This window comes from Centropristis striata, chromosome 22, assembly GCF_030273125.1.
Source record: "Centropristis striata isolate RG_2023a ecotype Rhode Island chromosome 22, C.striata_1.0, whole genome shotgun sequence".
In the NCBI taxonomy this organism is placed as follows: domain Eukaryota; kingdom Metazoa; phylum Chordata; class Actinopteri; order Perciformes; family Serranidae; genus Centropristis; species Centropristis striata.
The window spans coordinates 20,794,293-20,807,749 of NC_081538.1; the positions used below are offsets into that span (position 1 = coordinate 20,794,293).

The following is a 13,457-nucleotide window of genomic DNA, read 5'->3' on the forward strand; positions in this document are numbered from 1 at the left end:
ACAATGCATTCTGGGTAATTTTTACTCCACGTGGTAGGCGAAGACAAGCGGAGAGGCGAGAGAGATATCTGCCTTCACTTCCGCCTTCGTCTGAGGCTCCACGCCTCCCCGCTACTGACTTCGTTTACATTTGTTAGGTGAAAAACTGGTGAAAAACTGAAACTACTCGCCATGAAACCACTGACCAAATAGAGGTAAGAAAAAAATCGACCGCACCATGTTTAAATCAGTTAGAAATAAAAGAAATAGAAAAAAAACAACAACAAATTTCCCGTGTCTCATTATTACGGAAGACTATTAGGACCAGGTAGGAGAAAAAATAAATAAATACATTAATTAAATTATTAAGTTTGAGTAAAAAGTCGAATAAAGTCAATATCATAGACTCTAAAATAGGTCGAAATACAATGGCGTGAATAAGGTTGAAATGCAATGTTGAGAAAATACTTATATATAATATAATATAATATAATATAATATAATATAATATAATATAATATAATACGTCTTAAAAATTCACCTAAATTACATAAAAGCAGATTTTCCCCAAAACAATATTTATAGTAGCTACTACCAAGAATGGCCCATTTGTGTGTAGGGGGATTTTAGTACAACTACACCCTTATTGTAGTAGACCCTCTGTAGATATTGTAGTTATTGCTCATTTCATGACATTTATATCAACAAAACTGTTTGGATAGACGCCGTTTCTCTAAAATCAATGTTACTCTGATGACTTATTGACACAAATCTGGGAATATCTTTCCAACTTTACCGAATTCTCGTCATTTCGACTTTTTTCTCGAAATCGTATTTCAACTTTATTCTCATTATTTCGACTCTATTCTCATTATTTCGACTTTTTTCTTGAACTGCATATTGAAAAAAAAATCCTCTCGTTATTTTTTTCTCCTACCTGGCCCCAATCGTCTTCCGTACATTAGCTACTCTTGTAATGAAGAAAATGATAGTTTTGAACACCAGTAAAAAGCTAATTTAAAATCCTGCCCCATTTGAAGCAAGCTTTTGTTCTACTATGTCCTTCATTTGTAATTTTGGAATAATAGTCTTGCCAAGTTAAATTTGGAAAAAAACGTAATTTTAACAAATTTTCTTCACATTAAACAGCTCATTGACAGTATATCTCCAATGCTCGCTAATTAGTAATGGTATATTAGTTTTCCTACTGCATGCAGAGGTGGGACCAAGTCATTGTTTCGCAAGTCACAAGTTAGTCTGAAGTACTTTTAGTCGAGTCCCAAGTAAAAACGTATTCACTTCAGAAAACTTGTCAAGAAGTTTGCTAAAACAAGTGCAAATTAACTCAATCATCAACAAAGTAGTGCTGACTTTCCGAGCACATAGCATGGCGTATGGGGAAGGTATACATGTGTTTTTGGGTCAGAAGGCTCAAGTTCAAGTGAAGTCACCGGTCATTGGTGTTAAAGTTCAAGTCCAGTTGCACATTTTTTATAATTTTGCTAAGTTGACCCTAAAGTCATCAAATATGTGTCTCAAGTCTGACTCAAACTCACATCGTGTGACTCGAGTCCACATCTATAAATGCAGGCACCTACTGTAGTAGGTGTACTGTGCTGATATGATGATTTATTAATTTTCATAGATAACTAAGAAAAACTGCTCACAGCCTCTTACCCCTTTGCAAATGTGTGTCAATTATTTAGTGTTTGATCCAAGATTTTCTAGTTCAGGCTGTTTTCTTCACACTACCTTTTCTAAATCTTTGCTTGGAGTAGCCTAACACACCCACACACACAGCTTTGTGTTGGTGTTGGACATTTTTCACATCATACAGCCTGAGATAAGATGTACTGAAATAGAAGCTGACCAGGGTGGGAACATAAATCTATTACTTGTAATTACACTACACTTGATCTTTTACAGCAAGCTAGGCATTTTGAAATACATCACTATTGTGAACAGACAAGCACCTCTGAAAACTCTCAAAGCACTACTAACATTTCAAACAGAAGTAACAATACATACCTAAACAAAAAAACGACACAAAAAAACACTTATGTGTCAAATTATGTTCGGTGATAAAGAAAAACTAAAGTATTCACTTTAGTTCCTGACTGATTACAGACAAATGCTGAAAGGTCAGGTCAGTTTGACCCTGCAAAATGATTAATGGGATCAAAAGTGAATACCACACAAGGACACCCAAGTCTGTACAACAAGTGTTCAATAGGATTCTGATCACCACAAAGTGGCTTACAAATCCAGAAAGTCCCTTCTCACACCTTCTCATATCATTAACTGAATTATTAATAAAACCACAGGTTAGTCAAATGCTGCCTCCTCTCTGCCTGCTTGGTTGTTTAAAAGTCAGAAGTCTGTTCCTTATCAGTATCTCCTACACACATTTCAGAGGCAATTAATAAAACCTGGCACAGGGGAGTATTGTGCCCAAAAGTTACAAAAAGACAAGCAAGACAGTTGGCTTGCACAAAAAAGACCAACAGCATATAAATTAAAATGTGGTGTGCTTGTTTTTGCATCTATTTATCTAATAAATGTATCTTTACACATACTGTCTAGAATCACCCCAATTGAATACATGTTTTCTAAGTGTAAAAGTGTGAATATTGCAAAGATACTGTACACATGAGAGATACGTTTAAACAGTGTTAACAGAATAGGAGGAGACTGAGAGGAGTGGTGCTAGGTCATGGATGAACAACTTTTAAACTAATTAAAAAATAAATACATGACTCGATAAATAAATTAATATGCCATTATGTACCAAAAATAATAAAAATAAATGTAGGAATAAATCAATTGATAAAATGTAACCTAAATGGATATTTTAGTTCCCATGACATACTTTGAATGACAGTATTTACATAATAAAGAAAACATGCTTAAAGAAATGTGTAAAGAAAATAGTAAATATACACATTTTAAAATGAATACATATATTTTAAAATACATTTAAAATTAAAATGAATTAATTAATTAATTAGAAAAAACTAAAGGGGGGAATTAAATGGGGCAATTAATATAAGGGTAAATAAACAATAAAGTTTATTAAAACAGAAATATAAATTTGTGGGCTTATTATTTTTTGCTACATTCAATGGCATATTCATTTATTTATTATATCATCCATTATATCATCATTTTTGATTTTATATTTTGACAGCTTCCATCCTCTACTAGATATGTTTCAAATTTGTGCCTGTGTGTGTGTGTGTGTGTGTGTGTGTGTGTGTGTGTGTGTGTGTGTCAGAAGGTTTGGACTTATGTTAGCTTTAGCCTGTGGTCAGGTGAACAATTCCTTCTCCTGTTGACTCCACATGTACCTGCCTGGAATGCTCTCTCTCTCTCTCTCTCTCTCTCTCTCTCTCTCTCTCTCTCTCTCTCTCTCTCTCTCCCTCTTTTTCACACACGTACACACACATAAAAGGTTTCGGTCCGTGGTCCTGCTCTCAGCTCAATGTCGAATGAGAAGGTGGTGTATCAGGACTTCCATTCATCCATAGAGGATCAGATTTTGTACTCTGAGTACAAACCACATGGGACGGTTTGAACAACTTTGTGAAAAGTTTTAATTCTAGTTTTGGTCTGACTTCCACCAAAATGTCAGGGGTCTCTCCGGTCACCAGCTCCTTCGCAGTAGCAGACTATGTGGTGTTTTCCCTCATGCTCCTGGTGTCCGCTGCCATCGGGGTCTACTACGCCTGGGCGGACAGGGGCCAGCGAAGCTCTGGGGATTTCCTAATGGGGGGCCGAAGACTGACAGCCCTGCCTGTCTCCCTGTCCCTGGCTGCCAGCTTCATGTCAGCCATCACAGTGTTGTCCAACCCAGCTGAGGTAAGGTCCCAGCAGATTCCAAAGGGACAAATTAAATCTCTCTTATTACCAGATTTATTTTAAATGCAAGAAAACTTTTTAGTGGGACGAAATGCATCACTTTCCTAGTGCAGTTTCATGGATTTTTTAAGGAACATAACTTATGAGCTGTTATGAGGCTTCTTCATCAGACCATTGTAATTATAAAGGGAACACATGGATGTATGATCGTAAAATGTACAAATATACAAATATACAATATATACAAATACAAACAAGAAAAAAAAACATTACTAAGTCATATTATTATTAACTGTGTAGGTATACCGCTACGGAGCCAGTATTGGATTTTATGGTCTCTCCTATGTAATCACGATGGTGGTCACATCTGAGATCTTTCTCCCAGTCTTTTACAGGCTGGCCATCACCAGCACGTATGAGGTGAGTGTGGTTTGGTTTTAAGATTGTGTGGCTTTTCTCTTCTGTTCTATTCCCAAAGTCATGAAATATATCAAATGCTTTGTTTACCTATAAAATACTAGATAACTGACCTAGATATTCAACATTGTCTTACACTAGAGAGCATGTCTTTGTTGAAACATATTTATTTTATACCAAAATATTCTAAATGTCATCCTAAACTGAGATAAGATGGGATTTCATACTTAGGAAGTTTCTGTTTTGAAACCCCTGGAATAGACATGAACAATGGTGGCTAGAGATCAGTTCAAACACTGCACCTTAGGAGTAAAATGAGTCAGTACTTTTGTGTAAAGCAGGGTCAGTGGTCGATTTGTGATAACACAATATGATAAAATATACATATGTACATTACATATTGTCTGTTCTTTGTCTATGCTCAGTATCTGGAGCTGCGTTTCAACAGAGCAACCCGTCTGCTGGGAACTGTGCTCTTCATTGTTCAGACAGTGAGTAAGATGCCAGTCAACACATAATGACGGGGCTTTGACCACTCAGTTTTTCAAACAGCAAATCTGACACCTGAAGGTTATTTGTGTCTGTATTCTGTCACAGATCCTCTACACCGGAATCGTCATTTATGCCCCAGCTCTGGCTCTAAACCAAGGTATGCTGCTTTCAGTCCAAAGCCGTCACAATTGTGAAACACTCCTGCATGAGGGCACTTAAAGCTGTATGGTTCTGCTCAGTTGAGTGTGTCTGAAAGCCTCTTTCTCTCTGCAGTGACTGGGTTGGATCTGTGGGGTGTAGTTATTTCCACAGGCGTGGTCTGTACCTTTTACTGCACACTGGTATGTAACTACGGTAAATGTGCCCAACTGAGTTCTGCTGTGCATAAAATTTAAATTCATAAACTTGTTATTTTATACAGGTGCATCTCAATAAATTAGAATATCATATAAAGTTTATTTATGTCATTAATTCAATTCAAAAAGTGGAAATAACACATTATATAGATCAATTACACACAGAATGAAACATTTCATGTTTTAATTTATTTAATTTCTAAAAATTATAATGATGATGGCTTACATTTAATGAAGATCTAAAATTCAGTGTCTCAAAAAATTTGAATATTACTCTGAAAAGTACGTCCATCTATGTGATTCAATACTTGGTTTGGGCTATTTGACTTGAACTACTGGAAATGGACTTTTCCATCATATTCTAATTTATTGAGATGCACCTGTATATATAAATAAATGTTGACATCACTGAGGGCTTTCTCCAGATTTTTTCCTGGATTTGAATGTACAGTAAACACGTCACCTGTTTGTGGTCTGTATTGTTACAGGGTGGTCTGAAGGCAGTGGTGTGGACAGATGTGTTTCAGGTAGGCCTCTGCAACATAACATGTTGGTGGTTAGTATGGTGCAACAGGTGCTAATCCATCAGATTTGACCAAGTGAGGTATTATTGTACATCTGTCATACCTTTTTGTGGTTGCCAGTAGCTCTCTCAACACTCTTCACCAGCAGCTATAGGCCACCACAGCAAGAAACTGATCTGCACTTATACAAAAAGTGGAAAATGTCATTTAATCTTTGCCAAATTTAATTCAAATCATCAGCACTTATTCTCATGTTTGGATAATGCATTAGACTTAACATGTTGTCCATGTGCAATAATTTAAATGTAACAAACTGGTCAAATTAGGACCACTGCTGGGACAAAAACAGGTAAAGAAGCGTTCTAAATTATCAAAATTTCCCCTCCAGCTTGGTGTCATGCTTGCAGGCTTCCTGTCTGTCATCATCAGGTCTGTGATCGTACAAGGTGGAGTCCTCCCCATCATTTCTGATGCACAACAAGGAGGAAGACTCAACGTTTTGGAGTGAGTATAAGGACAGGAAAAGGAAACAGTCAACAAAAGGAACAGGAAGTACACTACTACAATCTGTTGTGTTTATGTGCTTAAGCAATGACAGTTAGCTCTTAAAGTTATGTACTTATTTGATTCCTATGGTCTATGTCTAGTACCATCAGGTTGAATGCACTTATTGTAAGTCGCTTTGGACAAAAGCGTCTGCTAAATGACATGTAATGTAATGTAATGTAATGTAATGAAACCTTCAAGTTAGTTTGGTCTGTCTCTATCCATGGTGCTGAAAAGTTTAGTTCCAAGCTTTATCCTTAAGAAGCTGACTGCTATTAAGTCTGTATTCTACACGAAAAGGACAATAAAAGTTTGCAAAGTGTGTTAAGTGAATAAGTGTGAAAGAGACAAAATGTGTCATATAAACTACTGGTCAACTGTTTAGGTGTTCTTCATTAACCTGTAAAGTCCATAAATGTCACCTAACCTGCTAACTCAGAAAAATATTTTTTATTTTAAGTCCATCTTTTGCTTAAATTCAAACTGTCGTCATTTTCTGTTTCACTAGTTTTGATACAAACCCTTTGAGGAGACACACTTTCTGGACCATAACCATTGGAGGGGTATTTGTCTGGGTCAGTATCTATGGCATCAACCAGGCCCAGGTCCAGAGATACATGTCCTGCAAGAGCCTCACTCATGCCAGACTGTGAGTCATGGAGAGACGTTAACCAGGACCAATTAGTGTACTGAAGAATCATTCTTACATGTTTTTGTCCATGTGCTTTGCTAGTCTGTGTTTCTCCCTTTTCCCAGATCTCTTTACATCAACCTGCTTGGCCTGTGGTCCACCTTGCTGTGTTCAGTGTTTGCAGGAATGTGCCTCTTCTCAGTCTATAAGAACTGTGACCCCTGGACAGCTGGACTGGTTTCTGCTCCTGACCAGGTACCATGGAGAGTAACAAAGGTTACTTAATTTAACAATGACTGCAAAGGAAGAGAGGATGACAACAGAGAAAAACTACCACAAAGACAAACTGAAAATACAAACAAACCCGAATGGTGACCACAAAGAGTTACTACAAGGGGCATAAATGACTAAAAAAGACAAAAACTGTAAATAGATGCAAAACAATCAATCAAATGATATCAAGGAAGGTCATAATAACTAAAAACCAATATCAAATAACCAAAACGAGACACAAAATTATTAGAAAAAGACAGAAAACTAAAATGATTTTAAAAAATAGCTGTAAAAAAGACTACTGTGGTGAAAATGACATTTCCTTGCGGAGAAGCGAACAAAGTGATAAAACAGAATAATAAAGTATGACAAAGGGGGAGAAGGCCAGAGCTCATACTCAGCTCACTGAATGTATGAGATACAGTTTCATATTTGTGGTTACAGCATCAGAGATTTAAGAAAAAAAAGGGAGCTTGGCATTGAGCACAACCACTTCTGTGAAATGATAAAGTTAATGAGAACGGAACGTTCCCTCATCCCCTCACACAGCAAAGCAAGTAAACACCAACTAAATCTACCAAGGACAGGTTAGGTCAGATGAAAAATTACATACAGGAAGATGGTACAACACCATTTCAACAGCAGGGTAATACGTGACTATATATAGGCTTTATACTACAAAAATAGCTCATAAGAATTTAATTTAAGAGCTGATATCTAGCCATTTTCAATGGTTTTCTTGATAATAACCAAAATCATTATCAGGAAAACCATGAAAATGGCTAGTTATCATTATATTTGTCCAAACAAATGTACCTTTAGTTGTAAGAAAATGAAGAAAACAAAGGTCTAATATTTTTTTGATATTATGACTGTATATGTGTGTGTGTGTGTGTGTGTGTGTGTGTGTGTGTGTGTGTGTGTGGTTATGATTGATTTTACTCTTACAACAAGGAGATACAAAGTACTACAAAGAGACCAAAAAGTAATACAAATAGAGAGAAAATGACTACAAGGGGACGCAAAATGTGAAGTAGACTCTCTCAGTTTGGGTGTCTCTTACATATCTGTGCCCAAGAGTCTGCTGTTTTACTATCTGTCCATGAACTGTATGTCAATGAATATATGTATGCATTGTTAGGCTTCAACTCTCCTGATCAAATATGTTAATCTAGTGTCAATTCTTCTCTGCAGCTGATGCCATATTTGGTGATGGACATCTTGGGAAACTTTCCTGGCCTTCCTGGACTCTTTGTTGCAGCTGCATACAGTGCATCTCTCAGGTTAAGACAGTACTTAACATTGAAGTTATTTCACCCAACAGATAAAACTCACACAGGGAGAATTTGTATTTATATGATGGTTCTTCTTTGGGTAAACTGTGTTATGTGGGTTTTATATCAACCCCAGCACAGTGTCTTCCAGCATCAATGCACTGGCTGCAGTGACAGTAGAGGACCTTATCAAACCGTGCACTAACATGTCTGAGAAACACCTGTCATGGGCCTCAAAAGGACTGAGTAAGTAGATTGCCCTCATGTTCAGTATCAGATGAATGATCAGTCTGTTGAATACTTAAACTGATCGTCCCTAATGCTGTTTGTAGCTCTCACATATGGGGTTATATCCATTGGAATGGCTGGAGTGGCTTCTCTCATGGGAGGGATCTTACAGGTAGAGTGGATCTGTTTTGTTCATCTTTTATTATAGAAATTAAGTGTGCAGCTTAATTGATATGTTCTTCTTCATACAGGCAACGATCAGTATATTTGGGATCATTGGTGGTCCTTTACTTGGGATTTTTACAATTGGTATCCTCTTTCCATTTGCCAACTCCAAAGTAAGCCTGTCCTCATTTAACTGCAGTTTTTTTTTTTTGTTGTTTCTGTGATTCCAATAATTCAGTGATTAAAATCGCTTCTAGGGAGCTTTGTCCGGTCTTGTGTCAGGGTTGCTTGTATCCCTGTGGGTGGGCATTGGAGCCCAGATATACCCTCCCCCCTCCGAGTTGACCAGACCCCTGTCACTGACTACCAAGGGGTGCAACTTCACCATCACTGACAGCCTCAACTGGACCTCCACTGCTCTGCCAACACTGCCAACTTCAGTCAGCATAACATCAGTACATGATGTTGATGGCAGGTAAGTGTATAACTGTATAACGTTTGTTGTTTTGCATTATTTGCCATATTTGGTGTCTTCAGTTGAACTAAGGGTAATGCCTGCCTTTAAGGATGTATATGATGATATGGTAGCACAAGAACATTGGGATATCATGTTAATAAGATGTTTTCTAAGTATTGAGTTTAAAGAGGGCATATGCACATTTTCAGGTTCATACTTGTGTTTTGGGTTTCAGTTAGAACATTTTTACATGCTTTAATATTTAAAAAAAACACATTATTTTTCTCATACTGTCTGTATATAAAAAGACCATTCATCTCCTGACTCCCCAAAAAGTCCAGTCTACTCTGTTTGGTCAGGGTTTGCGCGTCTTCCGCATCTGCGATCTTAGCGTATCTGCACCATCATTGCAGCTGGGGATTGACTGTAACGGCACTGTAGTAGCAGTTCTACCTTTTGTGGTCTGGTAGTTGACATCACAAAATCAAAAATCAATATTGGCAGGAAAGCAGGACTATTGCTTGGCAAATGACTGCTAGCAGCTGGATTTATATGGATTGCACATGGTGGATAGCTGTTGTGTGCCTGGATGCCCAAACAATAGGGGTAAGTAAAGAGGAGAGCTATTTATCAAATTCCTAAAGACGCTTTGGGAAGGATTCACTTGTAATAAAAATTTTATGACACTTGCATGAACAATGCTGTTTATTGTAAAGTTATAAGTTCAGGCCTGAGTTTTCAGGCAGTGATGATGAAAAATTGAGAAAAGTTGCAACATTTAATAACATTTAATTAAATAAAGTATTTTTTTATTTTTTATTTGAAGTTATCTCCTGTTAAATCAAAGGTAAACACTAGCTAACGCTACATAACTTACAAGTTTGCACACACATTACACTACCTGTTGCTTATGCAAACAATCACTGAGGTGACACTTAAACTTCCAGTGATGACAAAGCAATTTTGAGCCGGTAATTTTTCACTCCAAAGCCGAATATGTCCTACTTGTCCTACTTACACATATACTATAACTACCAACACTGAACAAACCTGTTGTGTTTATCTAGATCTCTGCTGGAGAGTCTAATTATATAGAACATCCATAAGAAGACATTTTAAAATGTTGATTTCATAGTTTTCTCTGTATGTGTAAGATTTCACTCCTCTGGTACTATTTTCTTTTACCTCCAGGTCTCCTTTTGCAGATAACTGGTACTCTCTGTCCTACGTTTACTTCAGTCCTATCGGAACCATCATAACCATCAGTGTGGGACTGTTGGTCAGCCTTTGTACAGGTAAATAATATTTTCTGTTGCATTTTTTGAATAAAGTACAGATTTTGATGCATTTTCCTATGTGTATCTCAGGAGGCTGGAAGGTGAAGGCAGAATCTAAGTTTACATTAATGAAAGAAGACACAACTCTTTATCACCTGTTCAAGTTTTTGAAAGACAGAGTAAGTGCTGCAGCAGTCAAATGCCAAATGCTATCGACTAATAACAGCTACTGACTTTCTGTTCTGTGCTCTTCCTTTTTGAGGTCATGAAACGAACAGGACAACTTGACCTTGCAAAGGACAGAGAGAAGAAAGTTGGAAGCACTAATCCTGCTTTCTGTGACGTTGAGCTGGATTTAACAAAACCCAGCATTCCCACCTGAAATGCAATGTTTGATATATATTTAATCGTCAAATACCAGAAATGTAAATGAATTACAGAAAAAAAGTCTGTGTGTTTCCCTGAGTTTGCCCCACAATCTAAAGACATGCAGGTCAGGTTCATTTAAATTGAAAAAGTGTGAATGCAACTGCAAATCTTTGTCTATGTGTGTTAGCCCTGTGTTAGGATGACAACCTGTCCAACTGTCAATGCACTTATTAAATTTTAAAAATTGTTGAATGGAAAGATTTGCTCTCTTTCTTCTTCCTATTTCCATCTTCTCTGCTAAAAGAATTTGTAGAGTCCCCAAGGTGATATTCATCTGCTTCTTTACTCCATATGTAAAATTTTGCAACTTTTCTCAATTTTCCCAAATCCTATTTTTGTGAACATGTCAAAACCGGTTGGGCCTATCATACCTAAACTTTGTCAGAATCATATTTGGACTTTGCTGATATAAATCTGCTTAACTTTTTTTTTCCATCAATCCATTTCAATTATATAAGCCAATCAATTTTTATCCTACTTTGCAATAACTGATGAATTCTTTGAGATAACCTGAAGCTTATTGTCACCTATAGTACTCGCTGATGACACAAATCTCTTTGTCACTGACAAGAACTTTGATCCCTTATTGCTAAAGGAAATGCTGGGCTCATCAATTTTTCTTATTGGTTCAAGTTTAATAAGTTGTCAATCAATGTCAAGAAATCTAACTTTATTATTTTTTTAGAAATAAGAACAAGATTTACAATGCAGAGAGAGACAACATTTATATCAATGACAGTGCACTTGCACAAGTTTCATCAGTGAAGTTCTTAGGTGTCTACATCGATGAAAAATTCTGTTTTAAGAATCATTGTGAATTTGTTTGTAAGAAGGTTTCAAAAGCATTGGGCATTATAAAAAGGGTCAAACACCATTTGAAAAAGAGCACACTTCTAACATTGTTTTACAGTTTAATTTATCCTTACGTCTCTTATTGTAATATAATTTGGGCGAGCACTTACCATTCTTATTTACAAGCAATTCATAGGTTTCAGAAATTCTTTGTAAGAACTGCCACCAACTTTAATTATTTAGCCCCAACTAAACCATTATTTAAACAATTGCAACTATTTAAAATTTATGAGGTCAATAAGTATCAAACGGGTTCTTATGTTTAGTTATTTGCCTTCCTGCATTGTTACCTAATTTTTTTCATAGTTACTCTGAGTTTAATTCTCTTTATCATGCACATCTTACAAGAAGAAATAATTACATATTCCTTTCTGTAGGACCTCCGTTGCCAAATTCTCATTTGTTAATCAAGGTGCAGTGCTGTGGAATGACATAAAAAACCTAACAGAATCATGTTCCTCTTTAAATACTTTTAAGACCAAGCTCAAAAAATCCCTACAGGCGTCCTGATCACCTTTGTATCATAGTGTTTTGTTTATATTTTGTTTGTATTTTTTTATTTTCATCTAGCTATGTAATTTAAGTAAAGGATAGTTATTTATAGGTTTAAGAGCGAGGGTCGCTTCTAAGCCCTTTGGTCTTTTTGATCTTTCCTGCACTTTTAAAAAAATCTGTTTCTTGTACTGTTATTTCTTTGTGATTGTATGTTTTTTAATTGCAAACAACAATAAAAAAAAATAATTAAAAAAATTCAAGATGCTTGTTCAGCAGTTTATGTATTAAAGCGCATTGCACTTGACCCCTAGTGGTGCTACAAATGCAATCAGTTTATATCTCTTAATCATATAACAAAAGGACTGGTATACTACCTGAACACCATTTATTTCCTAAATGACTAAAAAATACTGTAACAAGTACAAGCAGACTGACTTTCACATTTAAGAGATAAATGGTAGCAAGGCCATTTTTCTGCTTTTCGTTGTTGAGTGAGAAGATGTAGAAAGAGTTAATTTATTTAAAGTTTTGGTCTGACTTCCACCAAACAGTCCGGGAGCTCTGGTAGCTGTCTCCTATGTGGTGTTTTCTCTCATGCTGGTGGTTTCTGCTGCCATTGGGGACTTCTACATGTAGGTGAACAAGGGCCAGAGAAGCCCCAGGGAGTTCCTAACATGGGGTCACAGCCTGACAGCTCTGCCTGTCTCCCTGTCACTGAGCGCCAGCTACTTGTCAGCTGCTGTAGTGCTGGCGAACTCAACTGAGCTAAGGTTACAGCAGACAGGCTTCATGCAGGAGTCCAAATGCAAAAATAATCTTTTCCTGACTGATTTTATATCTGATCAAGCCTGCTGAGTGAGTTTTTTTTTAAAATGAGAACCTTTGTCAGTGGGGTGAGAAGTTGATTTTTTTTTTTTTTTTAACTGCAATGAAATGTGTTTTCACCTGCAGCCGGCTGCTTCTCAAAAGCTGAAAGCTTTCTGTCCAAAGTAGTTCTAATTTTAACCTAATTGTTTGTTATTACTCATTACTTGTTGACTGAAAACATCCATAGTCTCAAGGCGTACCATTGTGGAGCCAATCATTGTTTGGTCTCTTCTATCCAGTGACAATGGTGGTTTATCTCCCGGTCTTTTATTGGCTGGCCATCACCAGCACGTATGAGGTGAGTGTGGGTTTTGTTCTCAGATTTGTGCGTGAGTAA

The 13,457-nt window shown here is 36.8% G+C and overlaps 1 protein-coding gene across 1 annotated transcript; it reads left to right on the forward strand.

Moving 5' to 3' along the window:
• Positions 1 to 3,594: 3,594 nt before the first annotated feature.
• slc5a8 (solute carrier family 5 member 8) lies at positions 3,595 to 12,961 on the forward strand. The gene is made up of 17 exons (XM_059325552.1): positions 3,595 to 3,837; positions 4,138 to 4,257; positions 4,680 to 4,745; positions 4,852 to 4,903; positions 5,020 to 5,087; positions 5,591 to 5,629; positions 6,015 to 6,130; positions 6,681 to 6,821; positions 6,929 to 7,058; positions 8,271 to 8,359; positions 8,487 to 8,596; positions 8,683 to 8,750; positions 8,830 to 8,916; positions 9,001 to 9,218; positions 10,392 to 10,495; positions 10,568 to 10,656; positions 10,740 to 12,961. Exons 1-17 carry the CDS (start codon positions 3,604 to 3,606, stop codon positions 10,857 to 10,859), a joined length of 1,851 nt encoding a protein of 616 aa, XP_059181535.1. The 5' UTR covers positions 3,595 to 3,603; the 3' UTR covers positions 10,860 to 12,961.
• The last annotated feature ends 496 nt before the right edge of the window (positions 12,962 to 13,457 follow it).

Coding starts and splice junctions, on each gene's coding strand:
- slc5a8 (XM_059325552.1), top strand. CDS start 3,604: ATGTCAGGGGTCTCTCCGGTCACCAGCTCCTTCGCAGTAGCAGACTAT. Junction 3,838..4,137: donor TGTTGTCCAACCCAGCTGAG/GTAAGGTCCCAG, acceptor TTAACTGTGTAG/GTATACCGCTACGGAGCCAG. Junction 8,751..8,829: donor TCATGGGAGGGATCTTACAG/GTAGAGTGGATC, acceptor TTCTTCATACAG/GCAACGATCAGTATATTTGG.